This window comes from Rhamphochromis sp. 'chilingali' (assembly GCF_963969265.1).
Source record: "Rhamphochromis sp. 'chilingali' genome assembly, chromosome: 16".
Taxonomy (NCBI): domain Eukaryota; kingdom Metazoa; phylum Chordata; class Actinopteri; order Cichliformes; family Cichlidae; genus Rhamphochromis; species Rhamphochromis sp. 'chilingali'.
Window position 1 is genome coordinate 25,412,426 of NC_137943.1, and position 22,853 is coordinate 25,435,278.

The 22,853-nt window shown below is 40.2% G+C and overlaps 2 protein-coding genes across 3 annotated transcripts in view; both read right to left on the reverse strand.

Annotated features, from left to right (window-relative positions):
• LOC308383332 (retinal-specific phospholipid-transporting ATPase ABCA4-like) overlaps positions 1-18,285 on the reverse strand; it is a 44,913-nt gene extending 26,628 nt beyond the window's left edge. The window contains exons 1-14 of the mRNA XM_080861228.1: positions 18,165-18,285; positions 16,789-16,901; positions 16,469-16,562; positions 16,141-16,282; positions 15,903-16,042; positions 15,126-15,253; positions 14,755-14,952; positions 10,274-10,363; positions 7,703-7,940; positions 6,666-6,805; positions 5,927-6,043; positions 3,732-3,929; positions 2,072-2,277; positions 8-184 (exon numbers count right to left, since the gene is read on the reverse strand). Coding sequence (XP_080717354.1) covers positions 8-184; positions 2,072-2,277; positions 3,732-3,929; positions 5,927-6,043; positions 6,666-6,805; positions 7,703-7,940; positions 10,274-10,363; positions 14,755-14,952; positions 15,126-15,253; positions 15,903-16,042; positions 16,141-16,282; positions 16,469-16,562; positions 16,789-16,854 — 1,934 coding nt within the window. The 5' untranslated portion in view covers positions 16,855-16,901; positions 18,165-18,285. The remainder of the gene's footprint in view (positions 1-7; positions 185-2,071; positions 2,278-3,731; positions 3,930-5,926; positions 6,044-6,665; positions 6,806-7,702; positions 7,941-10,273; positions 10,364-14,754; positions 14,953-15,125; positions 15,254-15,902; positions 16,043-16,140; positions 16,283-16,468; positions 16,563-16,788; positions 16,902-18,164) is intronic.
• Positions 18,286-18,947: 662 nt separating this feature from the next.
• Positions 18,948-22,853, reverse strand: part of LOC308383482 (rho GTPase-activating protein 29-like) — a 32,794-nt gene continuing 28,888 nt past the window's right edge. For both annotated transcript variants that reach the window (XM_080861459.1, XM_080861460.1), the window contains 3 exons: positions 22,456-22,691; positions 21,269-21,569; positions 18,948-20,916 (listed from right to left, as the gene is read on the reverse strand). In XM_080861459.1, coding sequence (XP_080717585.1) covers positions 19,657-20,916; positions 21,269-21,569; positions 22,456-22,691 — 1,797 coding nt within the window. In that variant the 3' untranslated portion in view covers positions 18,948-19,656. The remainder of the gene's footprint in view (positions 20,917-21,268; positions 21,570-22,455; positions 22,692-22,853) is intronic.

Consider the following 22,853-nt stretch of genomic DNA (forward strand, 5'->3'; position numbering starts at 1 on the left):
AACTCACAGGTCATCTACGTAGCATGGATATGGCATCTGCTGGACGTAGACCCCGAGTGGCCAGTCGTTGCCTGTGTGAATTTTAATGATGCCGTGTTCAATCATATCCTGCAGGTAAGCAAAACCTCCCCAGATGTATCTCTGGTCCTCCATGGGGTCTGCTCTAGGACCAGGATCCCAGTACCTGAGAGAGAGGACACAGAAGAATGAAAGATGTCCAGATCTACGCTATTATGGTGTTTGTCATCACATCAGAATAATATATAAGTTGTTGTAGTTGTATTAAATAATCCCGGCCACAATCTCCACTGATTTTCTTTCCACCATAAATTATCCTAAAGCCAAAGTCTTTAACGCTGTGCACACTGATTTTACTTAAGCGGATAAGTCTGACTCAAAGCTCTTTTACAATCTGATTATTCAATTGTATAGCGGCAGGAGTCCCACTGCTTCCATTACAGCCTGCTGGTGTGCTGCAAACAGCTAAATCTGCTTGTTCACCCCGGGGGATATTGACATACTGTCTGCTTATGAAAAAGAGATCAAAGAGAAAGGGGAAATGCATGTAAGAGCTACACATGGTTGGATGAAAGGGCAGGTATGGAACAGCCAAAAACCTTTGGAAGACAGCGAGAGAAGCTTTTCCTCTGGGGAATGTCACAAATCCATATAAATTGCCTCATTAAAGTGGCAGTAACAAGATTTTAAAAAAATCTAGGACCAAGCTGACAGGGATATTTAGTGCTTTAAATGATATTGGTTTTGATTTTAAAATGATATTGATGGATCTAATCAATTTTATTTCTACTTTTAATTAAGTACAATTAAAGCCCATGAATGGCTTTTGTTATTTGCCAAAGATGTTTATTATAATTGCGAGCTCTTTGTTTGGTCCCAAGATAAATTAATTTAAACAGTAAAGAGGAAGTTTTTCAGATATTTTTGGCATCGAAAAAATAAATAATTACTCCAATGAAACAAAAGCATCAAAAACATGGGTTAGACTGCAAGGACGCTTTACTTTTTCACATGTTATGCTCAAAACTGTATTTTCTTTAAACTACTGCACAGCAGGAAAAACTGTCACACAAATCTAAATATTCAGACACTTTATTCAGCTTGTTGCTAAAGCACCTTCGGCTTTGAAGCAGGGTTTCCTTGCTATGACACAGTGATTCCTTGGCTCACGACTTTCTGTCATTCTTTGAAAATCCTCTTAGTTTTTGAGGGACATTTTCAGGTCTCTCCAACAACCTACTCAGGGACATTCACAGAGCTGTCCCCAAACCACTCCGGTATTGGATTTATGTGTCTTTAGTGTAATTATTCTATTTGGAGGTGAACCTTCAACCCACCTTGAGGTCTTGAGCCCAGTGGAGTTTGTTTTCATTTAAAGCACAGAGATGGAAGATGTCTCTGTGCTTTGCTCCATTAGCTCAATTCCCTCAACCCTAACCATTCTCCCTGTGTTGGCTCTAAAAAGAAAATCCCACCCCTGCATCATGCTCACCATAGTGCACTGTTTGGGGTGCTTTCTCCAGACACGGTGCTTAGAATTGATGTCAGACAGTCTAATCTTGGTTTAATCAGACCAAATCACCTAATTTCTACTTTCTGACAGTCCTTTAGAAGAACTTTTGTAAACTACACGCAGGTTTTCACTTTGTAAGAGTTGCTCACCCAGTTGCTTAGTTTGATCATATAGTCACCCTCTTGAATCCAAACCTTTTCAGTTTAAGAATTATAGAGGTCACTCAATGTGCTCTTGGGAATATTAAATGCAGCAAAGCCTGGGCTACATTTCAAGGTCTGTCGACTGAATGTTTCTTTTTCTTCCATCCTTGTAATCAGTTTAAAGAATTTTCATAATTGTGGAGGGGGACTGAGTGCAAATTGATCACAAAAGAACATCTAATTTGAACACTTTTAGCTTGTCAGTGCAATATAAAAAAATGTGAAAAGCTTCAGGGATTTGGATACTTTCTGAGTGCAGTGGTTAAGGTACAACAAAAGCTGTCATTTAGCTTTATTTTAGGGGGTTACAAATGTTGAGTAGTCATTCATTACTGACCTGTCTTTGATCTTGTTGGTACGCTCCACCGCATCAATATCCATGCGGATCTTGTACTTGACATGTGGCGGAACACTTGTGGTCCAGGGATACAGGTCCATGAAGACCACGCCAGCCCAGAACTTGTTCTCCTCCAGCAGGTGCAAAGCCTCATGGATCATCTGGGACTCGTCTGTGTAGGCCACAAACTTATCCAGACTAACGCACTGCAGACAGAGAAACATGGAGGAGGATGTGGATTTGTGTTCATAAGAAGCAGTGAAACAGGGCGATGATTTAGCATTTAGCAAGTATAAATATTTATGTTTTCATGTATGTGTAGTTACTGATGCCTTTTAAGCAGTGGTGTTGTTCAATGTGCTGACAGAAGAAAAAATATATAACCCTTTCTTCTATAACATCTAAATCGATGTAACAGTATGCAAGTGCATGTACGATTCTAATTAGATTATGCATTAGATTAGATGCTGAACACTATAACTACCATGAAATACTGGAAGCAAATCGTGTTTCCTTATTTTCTAAGCATCTATTTTCTGAGCTGAATCCTAAATCATTGTTGTTGTTTTTATGGGTTTTTCAGTGGAGTAATCTGGCCACATGGGAAAATGTGAGCCAATATATTCATGGTGCAGTGGCAAACATAGGCATGTTCATATATGCAAGCAGGAAAGCAAAATCCATTTAATGTACACACACTAATCGCAACTCTCATTTTCTCACACACACTTGCTATATTTATTTACCACGTGTGTAATTACCATGTGAAACTCCCACTATGTACACCATAGATACAGCTCTCTAACCCCACTCTCACACTCCCATGTAGACCGTGTCTAATGTCCTCATTCACATTACTGTACAATACCCCCAGAGCACTCAAAGACAGACAAGAGATCACTTCCCATTCATCTTTATGTGAACACACAGTCACTACACAATGATGTTCTCTCAGAGATGGGCTGAGAAGAAGGAGCCTCACTGATACACATGTTCCAATAGGATGCCAGTGTGAGAAACATACCCCTGACAGAGTAAGAGGACCTCATGCTAACTACAGCAGTTATCCTATGGCCCAGTGATTACTGACAGCTATATCTAATTTGCTAAATCCCCCTGGATTGTTTGTGGAGCTCTGAAGGGTCTTGGCACTAAACTAGGAGACAAAGGGTAGATTGAGGTGCCTGCAATGATAGGGCTCTTTCCAAAATCCAAACCCTACCCCCTTTTAATCAGACACAAGAAGAGAGAGAAGGCGTGAAGGATGGATAGAGTGATTTGCCCTCTTTTATGTAGCAAGCACAGGAGTTTGTTTGAATGAAGTGCTGTACACTAAAAAAGCACTGGGTTTTGAGGGGGGTGACTCATTCCCATCTACTCTCTACTTTATCACTGAATGTACAATGGAAACAAGGGAAGGGGGTGACAGCAAACATGTTCTTGCCACCTTTCAGGCTGCTGTATGGAAGAGCTGTGCTAAGTGGTTGTGCCCTGTGTCAAAAAGCCTGGCACAGTCTCCAGGAAGAAGACCTGGGAGACAGACGCTCTTGTCTGTAGAATTTAGACAAAGCCTACCAAAAAGGCCAAATGCCTTGTCATAGGAATGTGCAAAATTGAGGAAAAAAGTAGGGAGACACAGAAATAGAGACAGGTTACTAACCTCTCCATACTGGTTGAACATGTGTATGAGCTGGTCGGTGATGTTAAAAATGTTCCTCCAGTCAAAGTTTGGCATGCCCGCCTCTCTCTCTCGCTCTGGTCCATTATAGAGGAAGTTGAGAATGTCTTTTGTGGTAAATTCAGTTCCCACCAGACTGTTGTCCATGAAATGCATCACCGTTGGGTTCCTCAGTGTATCCTTCAGTGAGAGAGATTAGAGTTACTGTGCATAATAGAAATACAGTACAATACATGCTCATGTAGAAGAAAATGTTTGATTCAGGTGGCTACATAGTAGAGTAAGGAGTAAAATTTAACATTTTCAAGGTTGTGCTGACCAACCTTATGTTAGAGGCCATAAATATGAATCTCTAAATATCAGGAGTAATTAACTGGGAACAAATTATCTATGCTAGGTAGACATGGACATAATGTGGGTGGACATAATATTCAACTAGCTAGTGCTTTTAAATGTATCTGGGGGGGGGCGGTTAAATAATACTAGTTATAGAAAGACTTTAAATTTGCTTTACTAGGTTTGAGGTTGCTGACTGACAGCACACACATAACCACAAACCACTCAGTCACAGAACTGAATCAGATGGTTGAGTGGATTATTCAGTACCTGACAGGTGGAAACTAACACAGGCAGCTGTAGCTGGTAGTCATCTATGATAAGATAAGATAAGATAAGATAAGATAAGATAAGATAAGATAAGATAAGATAAGATAAGATAAGATAAGATAAGATAAGATAAGATAAGATAAGATAAGATAGAACTTTATTAATCCCTCGGGTGGGTTCCTCTGGGAAATTCGACTTCCAAAAAAAGCACAGCAACGACCAACCAATGAAATATCACCTGTTAATTCAAGTCACTGAACTCATCCATGTTTGGGGTCCCTTCAGGAGCATTTTTAATGCAAATGTCTGTCTTGCAGTGGGGTTAGGTTAATTGGTGATTCTAAATTGCCCATAGGTGTGAATGTAAGTGTGAATGGTTGTCTGTCTCTCTATGTTAGCCCTGCGACAGACTGATGACCTGTCCAGGGTGTACCCTGCCTCTCGCCCTATGGTAGCTGGTATAGGCTCAAGCCCCCATCATGCAGCTGTGGAAGATTTTTTGGCCGCACATCTATGTTGTGAATCTGCTGTTCAACTAAATCCCAAAGGTGCTCGACTAGATTAAGTTCTCGTGTCTCCGGATGGCATTTGAGTACAGTGAAGCAACTGTCTTGTTCAAAAAAACAGTTTGAGATGATTTGAGCTTTGTGACATAGTCAGCAACAATACTCAGGTAGGCTGTGGTGTTTAATTGATGGTCATTTAGTAATAAGGAGCCCAACATGTGTCAAGAAAATATCTCTCACACAATTACATCACCACCAGGAATCTGAAATGTTACGAGGAAAGATGTTGTTTATGCCAATTCTGACCCTACCATCTGAATCTCACAGCATTCATCAGAACAATCAGATCAGGCAACATTTTCCCAATCTTCAATTATAATGTTGGTGAGCCTCAAATTGTTGCCTCAGTTTCCTGTTCTCAGCTGACAGGAGTGGCACCCAGTGTGGTCTTCTGCTGCTGTAACCCATCTGCTTCATGGATTGTGCAATTATAGATGCTGTTTTGCAAAATGTATTATTTCAGTTACTGTTGGTTTCCTATTTGATTGAAGTAGTCAACACAGCATTTTCACCCAGAAATGCTGTAAACACTAGAGATGGTTATGTGTGAAGATCCTGGTGAATCAGCAGTTTCTAAAACACTCCACAGTTAAATACTACTCTTCTTCAATCTGATGCTCAGTTTCTACTTCAGCAGGTTGTCATGACCATGTCGGCATGCCTAAATGCATCAAGTTGCTGCGATGTGTTTGGCTGATTAAATATTTCCAATTACAAACAGCTGAGCAGGAGTACTAATAAAGATGCCAGTATCAGCAGTGTATATATATATATGGATGCAGCTTGCTAAAAAGCCTGCTAGCATTAGCTGCTTTTTTTTTTGGTTTTTTTACTTTATTTTATTATCCAAGTAATGAAATGAAGGGCTCAAAATAGGATTTCACAAACTAATGGGTGGATTCACAGTGGCTGTGTCCATCTCTTTATATAATGTCAGTGGTAGTAAGGAGAGTTGATGTGCAAATGTGCATTAAATTAGTGTGCAGGAATGTGCAGTAATCATACCCTGATCATGTTCATCTGAACGCTGTTTTGGAAGAAAGCCCAGAGTTGAGGTCCCACCTCTTCCCAGGCCTTGGCCATATTTTGGAGCCTCTCTAGCTCCTCAAAGGTTGTGTTGGCCTGGACAAACACAAATACACACATCCTATGAAAGTTGAAAAATATTTCCAGAGTAGTACAACAAAAGCATATTTAACACACAGCGGTCGCGTTCTGTGCTAAATACACTGTCAATAATGAGTTTGGTGGAAGTGTCAGTTGTTAAAGGATAGTGTCAGTTGAAAAAAAAAAAAAAGGAGAGATCAAAAAAGTCCACTAACACTTTATCTAAGGTTTAAGCTGCAACATACAGCGGATAACAATGGAATGTTACATTATGTAATTTGGCTACATTCAAAACGCCGCTCAAAACTCTCGAAACCCCACTCTGTTTTGTGTCAGGAGGATTAAAAGAGACATAACAGATCTGTTTTTCCTTCCACTGCCGCGCCCCCACACTTACACTGAATTCTCTCCCTCCTCTTCCCATCCCTCACATTGCATCACATTACCCCTCACCCCCATCACCGCCACCATCCCTTTGCTTTCCTCTGCTTCTTTAGTCAGCTCATTCCAAAGGTGGGTGGTTGGTTTGTATGCATCTACACTGATACTGAGTGTTGAAAGAATCGCAGAAGTGGGGCAAAAGTGAGTTGGAAAAGGGAGAGAGGTGATGGGTCAGGCTGGAGGTGGTCTCACTCACACTCTTTAATATCTTGCGGGCTGCGGGGGAGTCGGGGGTGTAAAGGATCTTTCCCATCAGCAGGGGCTTGACTGAATTCCACACAATTTTCGTGACAGGGTTGGACTCCAGGGTCTGCATCAGGGCATTGCAGAAGGGAGCTAGGGGTAGGGAAAGATGAAGAGAATGAGAAACAAATGGTATTCATATATAATAATTTTTCCTTATGGCCTCCATAAGTCTCAAGCATTCAGACGTAATAAATGATCAACTAAAGAATCTTAATATTAAAAAAAAATAGCCAATCAGAGCATATCAGCCAACCTTCTGGAACAAATTTTGCCTTTTGAGGCAAACTCTGTCCAAATGATAACTGAGTGATCTAAACATCTTTCTTTATGCTTGTGAAATTAGTTCTGTCCCACCTTCTCATGCTAATGAAAGCAAACGACATGTAACAAATACACAATAAGCATAGGTAAAGACTGCATTTGCATAAATAGAAATAAATACGTGAAGTAAGAAGGTGTGTTTTTCTAATATTTAACTATATCTGACTGGTATTTTTTTCTTAAGTCACACTTTAATTACAGCACATTTATTTCTTGCTTCATGTTGAATGAAACTATATGATGAAAAGCACTGAACGAGTGAAACTGAATGGCCGTTGTAGTATTTTCTTTCCAGGTCAACCAGTCACTTCCAATCTAAACTTTTCATTCCAAATGAAAGAGAGGTGTTTGCAGGTTGTGTAAGCGTGAAAATGTATAACTCTGTGACATTTGGACAATCTGAATGTCACAGCAGGCATCAGAGCTGTGACATTTTCATAAGTATGTGTTGTGATGCAAACTTGTGATATTTTTTACTCGTTGTTTTAGATTTCAAAAAAGTCATACTATAACTACTTGTGGTGTCTGCAAAACACTATCATATATAGCGCTATCATATACAGCAGGTACAGGTATATTTCTGTTTCTGTGATTTTTATCTGTAACAAGTACAGTCTTAATACTATATTTGAGTAGAGTATTTTTTAAAAATCCCTCTTTACTTACTGGTAGTATCATCATAGGCATAGTTGTGGTTTTTGGTGCCATTGACCCCCAGAAACACCTTATAATTGTTGTCTTCATACCAGTTGAAAGACAGGACCCTAGAGCCCCCACCCTCAGGATATCCACAGAAGAGACTTGACACGCTGGACATCAACTGGGTGAAAGAGGAAGGACCCCCAGTTTGGAACAGGGAGGACACTGCCTTCATGAGCTCCTGAGAGCTCTCCTGCTGCATCATCTGCGCAAGACAGAGAGGCCCAGTTAAACTTTTAAACAATCCGATAGTCTGCAGCCATGAGGCTGTATCTATACAGCAGTGCTTCAATATTAGCATGCTAACATGGTCACAGTGAACACACTCTGCAATTAGCACTAATCACAAAATGCAAAATACAAAAAAGGTGAGCCCAAATCAAACGGAAATTGGATTTTACTGGTGGAAAGGTCAACAAAGCAGAGCACATCCTAAAAAGTGAGTTCCCTGTACACACAGAGAAAATGAGATACTGGTAACACTTTACATGAAGTAAAATATGTGTAAACTATAAAGAAGATATGAACATGATTAATAGCTTATATTTACAAGTTGGTTACTCGGATAACACAAGTCGGGAAATAGGATTTACTATCGTCAGAATAAACTAGGATTTAAAGCACCTTTAACCTATAAACTAGAGTTCAATCACCTCTGTCTAATATACAGTACACACCCCTAACACCAAATGGTTTATATGCTGTATCTCAAACCCTGACTGGCTGTTAGTTTTTAAGTTTTATATATTTTTTTGTCTGGCGTGTCTGTTGATCATTGCTGAGAAGTACGACCAAACATTTTCTGGCCTACAGCAGGATGAGTAACTATTAGGTATTGCTGGAAAGTGTAAACAATCCATTTTGAGTTATTTGACCTTCATCAGATAATTATACACAGATCAGGGATATTTATGTTTGTCATACTCATTCATGCCCTGTGAATTTTTAAGTATAAACGGTCACAAGAAAACAATAGCTTAAAGATAAGCAAAGAAGTTGGACAGAGCTGAGCTGCAAGGTGGATTAAATATCCTCCTATTGAGAGAACAAAAATAGCTTCAACCAGGAGAGCAATTCTCCCTGCTACATGTAATTTCCTCTGTGAAGATAATGAAGGAGGCCATCAATAATTGTATTGCATGTTGCTCCTACATGTTGGTAGGACTGAGTTCCTCCAGGAGCGTTTTGGTTCAAATCATATTTGGATTTATTAGCACGGGTCATCACTGATTTGGCTCCAGAGGTGAGTGATGAAAATGGCTCTTTGATCGTTTATGACTCCTACTCAAAGCTACCTTTTACATGTGGACACGCGCAGACATAAGCATGCTACAACACACCCCTCATGTCTGTCGCGCTCACTCCCTCTTCCTCTGTTTCCTTATGTATTATTTCTCGCACAGAAACATCCACACACACACTGAACTGAAAGGAAGAAGAGGTGGGTAATGAGAGCTTTTGGCTCGCCTTTCTGTCACCACGGTGATACGAAGGTCCCACCTACAGGATGTGTCACCTCAAAAGAATGTCCCTCTTTTCCTCCCTCCCTCTACCTCCCACCCTCCTCTCTCTTTCTCTCTCACCCCTGGCTAAGGTGATGATGGGATACACTCTCCCTTGGGACAAACCGTGAACGTGCCTAAACACACATCTCAGTCACAGTGATTTGTGTGTATGTGTTGCCTGATAAACACATTATTCTACTCTATTGTGTTACAATGCTGTTTTATACTGTTTGTGCTTTTTGTTATATATAAACCAATGCATCCCATTTCATTATGTTCTACCGTATTTGTTCTAGTCGACTCTCTTAGTTTTATTCTATTTTAGTCTAATATTTTAGATGTGTAATAACGTATCAGTGTTTCTGTGTGGCTGTGACTTGTTGACAACATGTCAGCATACTATGTCTCCTTCTTCTGACTTTAATTGAATAGTGATAGTTCTTGAAAGCTGATTTTATTATTTTTTATCATCCATTTTCTTTTTACTTTTTCAGTTATTTGTTCATTGTTTGATCTGTTGTACCAAGTGTGAAATAAATAAATAAATGAAATGAAATGAAAATTATCTTCTCATTCATACATTTTTTTCTTTCATTTGCGCAAGTGTGTGTATATGTGTTTACATTTCCATTCCACGTGTGTTCTTCTTGTAGAAAAAAAATGTAATCTACAGTATCTACTGTATTCTCTTCAACCCTGTTCTATTCCATTGTAGTTAGTGTTTCAGATCCATTCATTTATAATGCATGTGCATGCATATACATTACATGTATGCAGATACACAACAGGCATGTTTTTAGCTCACAAAGCACTTGCAAAAATGTATTTTTTAACACATACTGTACATGTAACCCTCACAGTATTGAGCACATCATTCAGCTTCTTCTGGGAGCGATTCTTGAACGGGGAGCAACGGAAGAGGTGAGTTTCCTGCATGACTAAAAATACTAGTGCCTTTGATACTGAGGGCTTGAGAAGAAGAAGAGACTCAAGGAGCAGAAGAGAAGGGATGGATGACATTTGGACTACTTACATCTTGGATCTTCGCTGATGTTGCCTTAAAAGCCTGGCCCCAGAAATGCAGGTCAATGCCCACGGAGCTTCTGTCCAAAACCTGAGGCATCTAGGGGGGAACAAAACAGGAGATCTATTAAAGTAAAATGAGATTATTACAGATAAAGGGGGATTTAAACACAACTGGTCCTTTGTTCTTTTATGTTATAACCATTACTGCTCTTTTTAAATCATATAATATCTCAGCTTGTGACTTGTAAATTCATATCTGGTCACAAGTGATTTCCAGGAAACTTCCAGGAATTTGAAGCAATACACTACTGGGCAAAACCACATCAAACGCACAGAAAATGCCATATTTTTTTAACCTGTGCTAAACTTGAGATCCACCAATTGTTTGATGTGGAACTACGTATTATAACTCCCCTACGCATCCTTCAGTGGCATTATCTTCTTGAGAAACCATTAACAGTAGGTGTTAGGAAATGACTGGTCAGGGCAGGAGTGCTGAGGGTAAGGAAACCAGGAGTGCCAAGACAAACACACACACACATGAGATATCCTTCTTCTCGCATTCTTCGTGCCTGAATTTCAATGAACGAAGGAAGGAGGGAGGCAGTATGGTGAGGGGGATAGAGAGAAAGCAAGGGAGTGGGAAGGGAGGGCACTGAAAAGTTGATGCAAGAAGGGAGTCAAGAGTGTAATGATGGGAGGACAGCTGCTATGAGACCAAGGTCAATGTGGTAATGGGCATGATGTGCGATGGAGTTAACGAGTTAAATTAAGAGATCAGATTTCCCACACATAAACTGTCTATCCATCCATTCTCTTATGCTTATCCTTGTCAGGGTCGTGGGGGGGCTGGAGACTATTCCAGTTACCATAGGGCAAAAGGGGGAATTTAAGGTTCTAGGTCAGATTTTTCATCTCTAAGATATTTGACAACATACATCTCTCAAGTCTAAATATAGGGTAGTCTCTAATTGACCCTAATTTGCAAGCTATTTATAGCAACTTCTTCACTATTCCAAGGATTTTCTTTTAAAAAATGGTAATTAAAGCCACAGCAACACTGTGAAGATGCACTATTTGTCAGGTTTTTAGCAACCATATAAACCAGGTTTGCTAGAAGCTATGTTGACTCAAAATATATGTATGAGAAGTGGCATCCTGTCTTACAGAATACCACAGAGTCTGCAGGCAGGCTCTAAGCCCATTAAAGAAACAGGCCAAGAAGGATAATGCCATGTAAACTCCCTCAGCCAATCACCTGACTCACCCAGGCTGAACAACACAGACATATGATAAAGAGAGAGTACAACATTTACAGCTGGACATGCAGTGAAATGGAGTTTTTGACATTGATATCATATAAATACGATGCAATTTATAAGATGGAAGAGTATGGACAGAATGACTAATTTGATTGTCAATTACAGTGTCAGTTACATATATTCCAATAGCCAGGTTTCCTGTCTCAACAAACAAATCTTTTGTTACACGTTAGGAAAAAGATTTTTCCTATTGCGTAAGCTAACACTAGTTATACACTGTTAGCTGTTTAATAATGTAAAAAAAAGTTCAGGTGCATTTTGTATATGCGAAACTTATCATTTCAGATGAGCGTGAGAGTCCCTGCTGTTGTTTTGTGGATCTTATACTCTTTGTTTCACTATTTGTGTGTGCGTGCAGAACAAGGAGACAAGGGACAAAAATGAAGATAACATTTCTTGAGTTGAGGATAACTTGCTCAAATAATCACAGGTGAATACAAGTGTTATTAAAAAAGAAAGGGTCTGTTTTAGTCCCAATATGCTTTTAAGATAATCGAACATTTCTAAAGAGAGCCAGTGCCTAAAATAAAACCAGCAAACACTTCTACAGACTCCCCTGCTAGAGCCAGCTACTGGGCCTCACGTGCAGCACTGATATCTATGCAAACCTCGACATACATGTACAGTTTCTACAGAGAAGATTTACTGGTATTGTAGCACTTTTGAAGCTTTTGGAGGACAGTACCAATTCAGCTCAGTTCAATTCAATTCTGGTTTATTTAGATAGCACCACATTTGAACAACAGTCCCCTCAAGGCCATTTATAGAATAAGGTAACAACTGTACAGTATTCTGGAGAAAGCGCCAACAACCAGCCCCCTGTGAGCAAGTGCTTTGCAGCAGTGGAAAGAAAAAAAATACTGCCTTCTAACGAGAAGAAAGCTCTGGCAGAACCAGAGTCAAGGAAGTGCAGCCATATGCCACAACCCGCTGGCGGGGGAGAAAGAGAAGAGACGGGCAAAACACACACTAAGGGAGAGAGTAGACAAAAATGTAATGACATGCTGCAGTGGTATACAAACACATGGTGAGTAAGAAGAAATGAGTGGGGAAGTAGTCAGTGTATCACATGAAGTCTTGCAGTTGTCTGAGCTTACAGCAGCATAGATAAGGAATGGTTCAGAGACACCTATTCCAGCCCTAACTGTAAGCTTTATCAAAAGGGATCCTAACCCTAATCTTAAAACTAGAAAGTGTGTCTGTCTCCTAAATCCAAAGTGGGAGATGGTACCATGCGAGACGGGGCTGATAGCTCTCCCTCTACTTTTGGAAACTCTAAGAGCCACAAGTAAGCCTGCAGTCTGAGAGTGAAGTGCTCTGTTGCAATCAAATGGTACAATGAGGTCCTTCATATACGATGAGCCCTGATTATTCAGAGCTTTGTATGTGAGGAGAAGGATTTCAGATTAAATTGTGGATTCATTATGAAACCAGTAAAGAGACGCTAATATGAGAGAAATGTGATCTCTGTATGAAGTATGATCTGTTAGTACTCTTTGGATAAACTTGAGTATTTGCTGGGAACATTTAGAACAAATTCATAAAAATAAATGACAATAGTCCAAATTACAATAATCCAGCCTAGACCTAATAAATGCATGAACTATTTTTTTTTTATCACTCTAAGATGGGATGTTTCTAATTTAAGAGATATTGCAAGCAGTCCTGCTTTCTTTCACATGTGTTTAATGTCCACACTATCCAACATATCCTGGTCAAAACTGCCTCCAAGAGCTCTCACACTTTTGCTGGAGGCCAGTGTAATGCCATCAAGGGTATATGTCTGGTTAGACACCAGGTAAGATCCATTATTTTTATATAATAACTTTGTTTTGTCTTAAAAAGATTCCCAGTGTTTAGCTAATTGATTTGTGTCACCTGGCTTCACTGAGAAATGAAGCTGGGTATCATCTGTAAACCAATGGAAATGAACACAGTGGTACTTGATATTGTTATTGCCTAAGGAAACCATGTACTGTATAATGTAAAAAGTATTGGTGCCAGCACAGAACCCTGTGGCACTCCATGACTAAATGCCAGATGTGAAGACTTTCCATCTTCCACTACATCAATTTTACTGATCCCGCAGCTAATATTAAAAAGTCCATATAATAGGTTTGTAGATGAGTGACTGTCTGGTCTGCACCGACTAAATCCAGGTTTGAGCTGTATTTATTGGCCAAAATTTAATGAATTCTCTCTGAAAACGTCTTGCAGTGAATATGCCTGAAACAGTCGGAAAATACACAGCAGTGTGTGTCTCTAAAACTGTGTAGGACAATTTTGCCTGAGTTTGTGTTATGGTCTTGGGTCAGTGACCCAGGGTTTTGGAATTTGTATTACTATTATTATGATTACTATTGTTCTTGGGTTTATTTATGGCTATGACTTCTAGTGTTATGGTTTCTGTTTTGTACTTCCAGCACTCAAGTTCTTCTCTGTTCTGCAAATTCTAGTTCTTAGGTTTACCTCCTCTTGTTGCTGCATTTCTATGTGTTTTGTTTACACTTCCCTGTTGTGTCATTATGGGTAATTGTGTCAGCTGTTTTCCAATGTGTGTTCACTTTCCCAATTACCCTCCAGTGTACTTAGGTCTCGTGTTTCTTACTGTTAGCTGTCTGGTTGTCTGCTTATGTTCTCTCCCATAGTCACAGCCAAAGTAAAGGTCATAGTTTGACATCTCAGTTTGAGTCAAGTCACTGTTCAGTTTCGTTCCTGTAATCAATCAGCAGCTAAATAAACGGTCCGCTATTGGTTCGCATCTCAGCTCAGTTTCCCTCTGTGTCTGCGTTTGGATCCACACCTCTCTCTCTCTCTCCGCACGATTTGCCTCCAGAAATTGTGACAGTTTGGACCCACATTTATCGCTTCAGGTTTAAACTGTGAAGCTACCAGACTTTGATAGATTAAAGTGCTTACAAATATTAAATAATATATAATATAAATATGTACACGACTTAATGCATTAATACATCCTGACATTCCAAAGCAGAGTAAATATGCAAAATCAATACAGTAACACAAGAGATGCTCATCGATATCCACCAGTCTTTCAATAGAGAGCAGTGCGTGGATGTGGGAACCAACATCTGCAGTTAGACATACTAGATCATCACCTAGTGATATGAATGATGCACCACTGTATAAGTTAAAACAAGCTACTAACCAGCTTAAAGATCTTGAAGAAGTCCAGATTAGCATACAGGACATCCTCTATCCTCTGGAGCCTTTGCTGGCTCAGGGCACACATAGCATTGCGGACCCCATGCAGTCCCATGCGAGTGGGGAAGAACAGGAAACGCTCCAAGAGGGCCTGACTACATGCTATGTCTTTCAGCTGCAGGTCTGGGACTCCAAATGCAAACTGCAAAACAGCATCAAAATATTTGTATTCATATTCAGTAAGTTACTATAATGTATATAATGTCTTTTTAGACAAGTGCAATTGCCACAATCCAGGTAAAGCATGGTTTTAATTTTGATTCTCTGCAAAAATTCATCATTAACCTCTGCAAAAATCTTTCTAAAAAGATGTACCTGTTCAAGTCGTATTTGTGCATTGACAAGTTGATAAACTATAGACTCCGAGAGCCCGGCATCTCTTAACAGGAAGGCTGTGAGAACTTCATCATCCTTCAAAATATCCTCCACCTTCAGCCCGCGACCTAAACGGAAAATCATGAACAGAGATAGCGAAAGGTCAAAATCAGCAAAAAATAACTTTGACCCACTGCGCTGAGGAAATGATTCACAGCAGAAAAGATTGACACAGATTTTCAGAGAAAACGCAGTGAGGAAGGGTGTTTATGCACATTTCCCTGCCAAAAACTAAAGCTAATTTCTTAGGAAGAAATACTGAGAACACATTTCGGGTATGCCTTTGGGCCTAGTCATAAAAAACGGCATGTGACTCAGCACCATAATGTGCAAATTACCCAGGATTAAAAGGCCAAAGTGAAAAATAGTGAAGGGAAGTTTATAAACCACCATGGAGGAATTCTTTTTGTGTAGATGTCATGTACGTACTTTTTAAAGCAAGTTGCAAAATCTACAATAAAAGATATTTTTAAAGCCTGCATCCATGCAGCACTGAAAATGTATAACGTAATTTACAGAAATTGGACAAAATAAATAAATATTTTTATAGCTACTGTTTTCTGTTTATGTTAGGTTAAGAATTAATGTCTCTTAAAAGGAAAATTATTAGCACCTTTGGGTTCACATCTGTCCAGAAACCTTGTTCTCAATAGTCATTTTTTTGTCAGCTTATTAATAAAAACGTCTACTGGCCACTTTCCTCTTTTTTGACTTCACCTGAGACTGCAGACGGATTGTTGCGTAAAGTTTCCATGAAGTTTGAGAATGATGACATTTCATGCCAAAGCCTGCCAAGCTGTTGGACCTCCGTGTCATTGAGCAGAAGCTTTTGGATGTTGGTGTAGAATCGCGCCAATCTGGAATAACCCCCCCAAAAAACACACACAAAAAAAAATTTTTTTTATAAGGTTAAAAGTGGTTTTTACCAAGTTTAAAAGAGCTGAGTTATGCTTACACCGAGTTATTATAATTGGAAACAACGCCTGGGGATTCTCCTCGGGTTGGATATCTAAAGCAGGGATTGTTGACGTTGCAGAAGATGCCCTGAATCCAAGGGAGAATCCCTGTAGAGGGCAGCGCCTTGTTGGGGAAATGACCTAAAGAAACACAGACTACGTTAGAGGCAATGTGAGAGGTTGTGATTTGATGTTAACAGAACTGTGAAAGGGTAAAGGGATACTATTTTTACAAGGAAAGAAAGGAATTTCAGCAAATACAATTTTGTCTTTTTCTTTTCTTTTCTAATTTGAAAACTTGATGCATAATTGGCGAATTCTTCTTACACTCATGTTGTTGGTACAGTGGATTGGCTTTCCTCAGCCACACCAAACCAATGAATAGCAACACTGGCCAGAAGATCTCCACCAGGAAGCGGATCTGGATAGACAGATGTGATGCAGTCATACACCGTGAAGTATGAGAACAACAGAAACACAACCAAAACAATTGCCATGGGGTTTGAACATTAATATATATACATATATTATACATATATATATGTATGTATATTAATGTTCAAACCCTATGGTAATTGTTTTGGTTGTGTTTCTGTCGTTCTCATACTATTTATTTATAGATATACAATATATATAAAAAGTGTTACCTTCTGTCTCTTTCGAAGAGTCCAGTTTTTCCACAGTAACAGGCTGACTTGAGAGCCAGTCTTCATTGCTCTGCAGCTCAACCCCTGGAAGGGGTCATCAGACTTTAATAAACCTGTAGATAACATAACTCCATTAGTGATGACATTTACTACAGCTATTTCGAAGACACGAGACAAACTAGATCAAATTATTGGAGTTCAGAAAGACCCATATGTGGATCCAGCCCTAAGAGCACGTCTTGTCTTGGGCTGGATTTTGTCTTGTGCTCATTTCATATCAGACTTATATTTGAACTGGTTTATGAGAGGTTTTACTACAACTGCAGATAATTAATTCACAAAACACACAGAACCCTGACAGGCTCCGCAAAACCACTGAACCTCTATTAATTAATGCAAAAGGACAAATTTTACCTGCAGTGGCAATGGGTGATGTTATTAACTACCATATGTGTTAACAGACACGGTTACAGGATGTATTTACATGACTTTGTGCGTGTATACAAATAAAGCTTTATACTTGCAATTTGAACCTACTCTCATGCAGATGTATTCCAAAGGCAAATTAATTTTCAGGGAGATGTTAAGGGGAAAATGCCAGTGACATATACAGGATATGTGCAGATGGTGCTTCAGAAAATCTCGGACATGAAGAGTAATTTGCTCAGTGCAACGTGTCCAACAGATTACCTCAGAGCGCATGAACACCTGTCTGGAAAACAGGGGATGCTGTAAGACTAAAACAGGAGAGTAAAAGCTATCATTATGTATGTGACATCTCTGGATGTAATTTTGGGGTTTTTTGTGCTTTCTGCTCTCATCTTTGGGAAAAAAAGCTGAAAAAAAGAAGAAAAAAAACCCTGGCATAAATCACTTTAAAAGGCACTGGTCTGTCATGTCCCACCAGAACAGCTTTAATGTACCTAGGCACCTTTCTATGTCTCTATTGGTCAGAGTGAACACCATTGCAATTATTGCATTGATAGTCCCTCATTTGCTGTGGTGATGGTGGAGAAAACACCCTAACACACCGCTCCAATATCTCCCACAGGTGTACGAACTGGCTAAGCTTCCCTCAAGTATAACCAGTGGCCATGACACCCTTCACTGAGTCTGAAGTCTTATTTTGTTTGTTGTTAAATTTGTCATTTACCTTTATGCAAGTTAGAAAAATAGTCATTTTGGAATATGGGGGCAGTTCTGATACAGTTTGGGTCCACTCATCCCTTTAAAGAAAGGTCACAGCAAATCAATACCAAGATGTTCTGAGTGAATCTAAAAGCCAAACAGTAATTAGCAGCCATATCTCTTTGTTACACGATCTTCCAAACAACTTAGTCAACAACAAGCTTAAACAAGTAAATATAGATCCTTACCTGTTATGGAATGATAGAAAAGTAGAACGACATCTAGAGAAACAGGTTCACCGACAAGCTGAAGTATTGGGAAAAAATTAAGCAAGGTAAGAGATCCGTGTGCCTTCTAGCTGCCCACTCCCTCTCCTCTGCCTGCAGGTCAGCAGCACTCCTAATCTGATTGCTCTAATCTCCCAGCTCAACATGGGCAAGCAGAAAAAACACAACCGTCATCCATTTTGAGGCAGAATTAAGGGGATACCTACGGAAGAGGAAAGGAGGAATCCAGGTGGAGAGATGTTTCATCCTATACTGGAGATGTGTTTCATCACGGCGGCAACCAGTGTGCTTTTAGAAAGATAAAGGAGCAAGATTTACCTGCACAGTCACTGCACATCACTCTGGAAGAAAACCTTTCAGCTAAGCACCTCCATAATAAATCAGTTTGGACCGAGTGACACAGGAGCTGATCAGACTCAGAGACAAGGGGGTTTGTTTCAGTTCTGAAATGACTCATTGTTTTGAGCAGCTCGACAAGGTGGAGTAGGTGACATGGGAAATTAGGTGAAGGGAATCTGAAATCTTGACGGTATCACATTAAAGCTACTGTGTAGAGATAAAAAAGAAGAAAAAAGTGAGTACCCTTATAAGTAAGAGGGAAAACTGAAACAGACACACACCAAATAAATATAGCATAAAGCAATAAATTTAAAACAACCTTTCAAATATAACCTTGATTCTCCAGGGCGCTGAACAGAAATCTACAAACAAAACAACAACAACAAAACTCAATCTCAAACAGAGTCATTTCAAATGTTTAATTTGCAGCAGGAACTGTTGCGTGTCATTCGTCTTCCGTATAGTCACAAAAATGTGAATAAACACAACCTTTGTGACAGACATGGAATATGCATCAATGAATATAAAAATGTACAAAGATACAAATGATTTACATGCTGAGAAAAGATGTACCAATCACAGGCTATGAACACATTAAAAGATGTAAATGTTGACTTCTTTATCAGTAAGAACCCTCATGCTTGAAGTACTTACATCTATACCTAGTGGAATAAGAGTTAAACTAATTTTTTAAAATGAAAGGAACCCCAGAATCTGAACCTGGATTATTAAGTGCAGTGTGTAAAATATATTTCTGTATAAATCAAATATTCAAGAAGAAATGTGATAGGCTTAAAGTTCGTTTCAGACAGAAATTGATTTGTTGCCAGTTTTCTTTGTCATACATTTAATCTATTTATTTATTTAAAAATGTGGCAATAAACGATTGTGTTGGCATCGACATTTTGAGCGCTTAAACCAGCTGCTGTTGACTTAGACATATGAAAGAATATATTAGCACTTTTATAACACTTTTATGGTTTACTTTCACAGGTCGACATTTCCTTCCATGCTCAGCTTGATGATAAAAATCTTTTCCCCAGCATTCACTGTGATAAAGTAATATTTACAGATATCATATGAGTTTTTTTGTTTGTTTCTCCTTTTTTTGGTGTCAGACAAAATGAGCCTCTCTGTGTTCGAGCTCCTGCAGCCGCCGGGGTCGCAGTCTTTGGTAAACAGGTTTATTCTCACTAGGGCTAAGGTCGTCAGGGCTGCTAGGGGGAGGAGACTGAGGGGGTGACATGGGAGCAGAGGTTGAGACCCCAGAGTCTATGGCACTGTCAGTGGAGTCCTGAGTCTGGAGTGGCGTCTGTGTGGGGCTTTTAAGGACAGGGGACGGACACGCTGCTTCAACAGGGCTGTTGGGGAAAGACGATGAGGTGGTGGTGGTGGTAGTAGCAGGTGATGTGGTAATGATGGTGATGTTGGTGGTGGGTGACAAAGTAATGGTAGTGGAGATGATGGTGGGGGTGGATGATAAGCTGGTGGTGGTGGCGGTAGTTAAAGTAGTATTCCAGTTTGGGAGTGTTGTAGCACGGCCGTTGTTGGAAACAGGGGGCTTGTAGAAAGTTCCAGAAGGAGGGTGCAGAGTCCTCGGTGCCCTGAGTGTTAGTGGAAGGTTTGGTGAGCTGCTAGACTCGCGGAGTGAACTCTGAGTGTCATTTTCCCTTTTGGAGGTCCAAACAGACTTGTGTGACGATGTGTAAAGGTTACTGGAGAATACGGTGCTAACGCTACTCGTCGTTGGAACCACAGACGCAGTTGTTGGGGTTGCAACATTGCTAACAGGTATCGTTGCCTTTACAGGCTGCACTCCAGAACTGGCAGATGGTAGGTTGGCCATTATCATAGCAGTCCTGGGTGTAACATCATAGTGCTTGTACTTCTTGTCCCACGTCCTCCTCTGAGTGTCAATAAAAGGAGTAATGTAGTAGGTACTAACCCTGGATGAGCCACTTTGCCGAGCCCTCTCTGGCTCTGGCATCTCCTGTATAGTTTCAGCAATGGTCTCCCGCTTAACAGAGCCTGAATCAACAACATCGCTGGTGTTTCGATTATTCCTCTCGCCGATTTGAGCTGGTGCGGGCAGGCGTTCCAGTGGCATGCTGACTGGTCGAGACGCTTGTCTGGCGCGCTGGTGGCGCAGCTGTACCTTTGGTGCCATGGTGGTGACAGAGGAGACGATGGTGCTGGGACGACCAAACACTAAGGTTGATCTCTGAACATCTCCTCCACTAGAAGCCTGGACCCCGTTGACTCTGTCCAATGTCGAGACCCCTATTTTGTGTTTTCCTGGTCGGACCTCCTGCACCTCACCCATGATGTGAGATGATGGGATGACAGATGAGTATCTTTTGTAGATTTTGGTGCTCTGAAACAATATAAACAGATTACAATAAACTAAACTGTATCTACATGTAACAAAAACACCTGAAACCTAGAGGAGGGAGAATTTTTTGTTTACTGTTTTGTATAGATGAGTTGTTTTTTTTTTTTAAATTGTGCCATAGAGTAATTTCTATTAAAAAAAATAAAAAAAATACTGAATCTTTTTGATTACATTAATATACTGTATTAAAGTTGATTTTATTAACACTGAACTGTTGGGAAAGATCATTTTAAAGGCACATATGGCCTCTTTTCACTTGACTGGTTACACCCTAATCACAGCATAAACAAAATGACTCAAATTTGGTTTTATGATTGCCTTAATCCCTCCTCACCTCTTTGATGTCAGTCAGGGAGGTTGAGTGTCTGCTAAGCTGTCGAATCTTCTCCTGCGGGGTAAGTCTGGGGGAGGCCTGGCCAGCGCTGCTTGTGTCAGAACTAGGTAGGAAAGATGCATCAAAGACTGTCTGAAAGTGTTTCACCAGCTGCTCCACCATCAGTGCCTGGTAGGGGTAATCCACCAGGGAGGACAGAGACACCTCTGCATCTGTATGCTGTGGCTTCACCAGTGTGGGGCCAAAGATGATGCCAAGGTTGCTCGCAGTCATCTTGTTCTCTTCGGCCTGTTCTGAGACTCTGTGGGAGTCAAAGAGTGATAACAGTTTTCATTTGAAAAAGACATCTTTCTAGGTATGGTTCAAGTATTGCTGTATCTGTTTAATGAAACACAACAAAATGAAACATAAAGCGACATTCTGTAGAGCAGCATCGGTCCCTTTATTGATCTGGATAACAAGATGTGATAATAGTTTTCAGCGAATCACCTTTGACACTGAGAATCTGAAACAACTACCAAAACCTCAACAATCATCTACATGCCAATTGCATGTTTCTGTCATGCCGTGGTCTAAAAGTCCTGCAAATCAAGTAAGAACATCAACTAAGTTAAATTAAAGTATATATATATTCTATTTAGAGTTTTATTAATGGTGGTGTAAATTTAAAGTTGCGTGTAATGAGATCGACAGAGAACTAATTTTGTGTTAGTAAGCCTGCTACTTCTGCTATGCTACAGAGAAGTCTCTGCTTCCCTTTCTGTTATGAGGAACTACACATATTATTCTAATTATGGTAAATGGCCTGTATTTATATAGCGCTTTTCTAGTCCCTAAGGACCCCAAAGCGCTTTACATATCCAGTCATCCACCCATTCACGCACACATTCACACACTGGTGATGGCAAGCTACATTGTAGCCACAGCCACCCTGGGGCGCACTGACAGAGGCGAGGCTGCCGGACACTGGCGCCACCGGGCCCTCTGACCACCACCAGTAGGCAACGGGTGAAGTGTCTTGCCCAAGGACACAACGACCGAGACTGTCCAAGCCGGGGCTCGAACCGGCAACCTTCCGATTACAAGGCGAACGCCCAACTCTTGAGCCACGATCGCCCCATTAATTATGAGGAACAGACTGAATTTACACTCTGAAATAACTCGGGGTTTTGGTTTTCAGCCTTTACCTGTGTAGATGTGCGATCAGGTAGCGCAGAGTCCTGTAGTTGGCTGGGGGCAGCTGGCGGAAGAGATCTCTGATCTTAAAAATGACTCTGTTCAGCTGCATACTCGGCCCAGTCTTCTCTCTTGGCTGGTTGTTTTGAGCTTTATTATCAGCCTCTTCCACTATCACCCTCTGGCACTCTTTTGCCAAACCGATGACATCATTGTAGAATCGATAATGGATCAGTGGCTCTGGTAACTGAGTAAAACAACCAAAGTGTTTTGAGTTTCTTGTAGTGGAAAATATCAATATGCTATTAAAGTCATTTTACATGTACCCAAAAAACTAAATCCAAATGAAAGAAGCACAATAAAGTAAGGGTAAAATCTAAATGATCAACTTAACATTAACTTAACAATA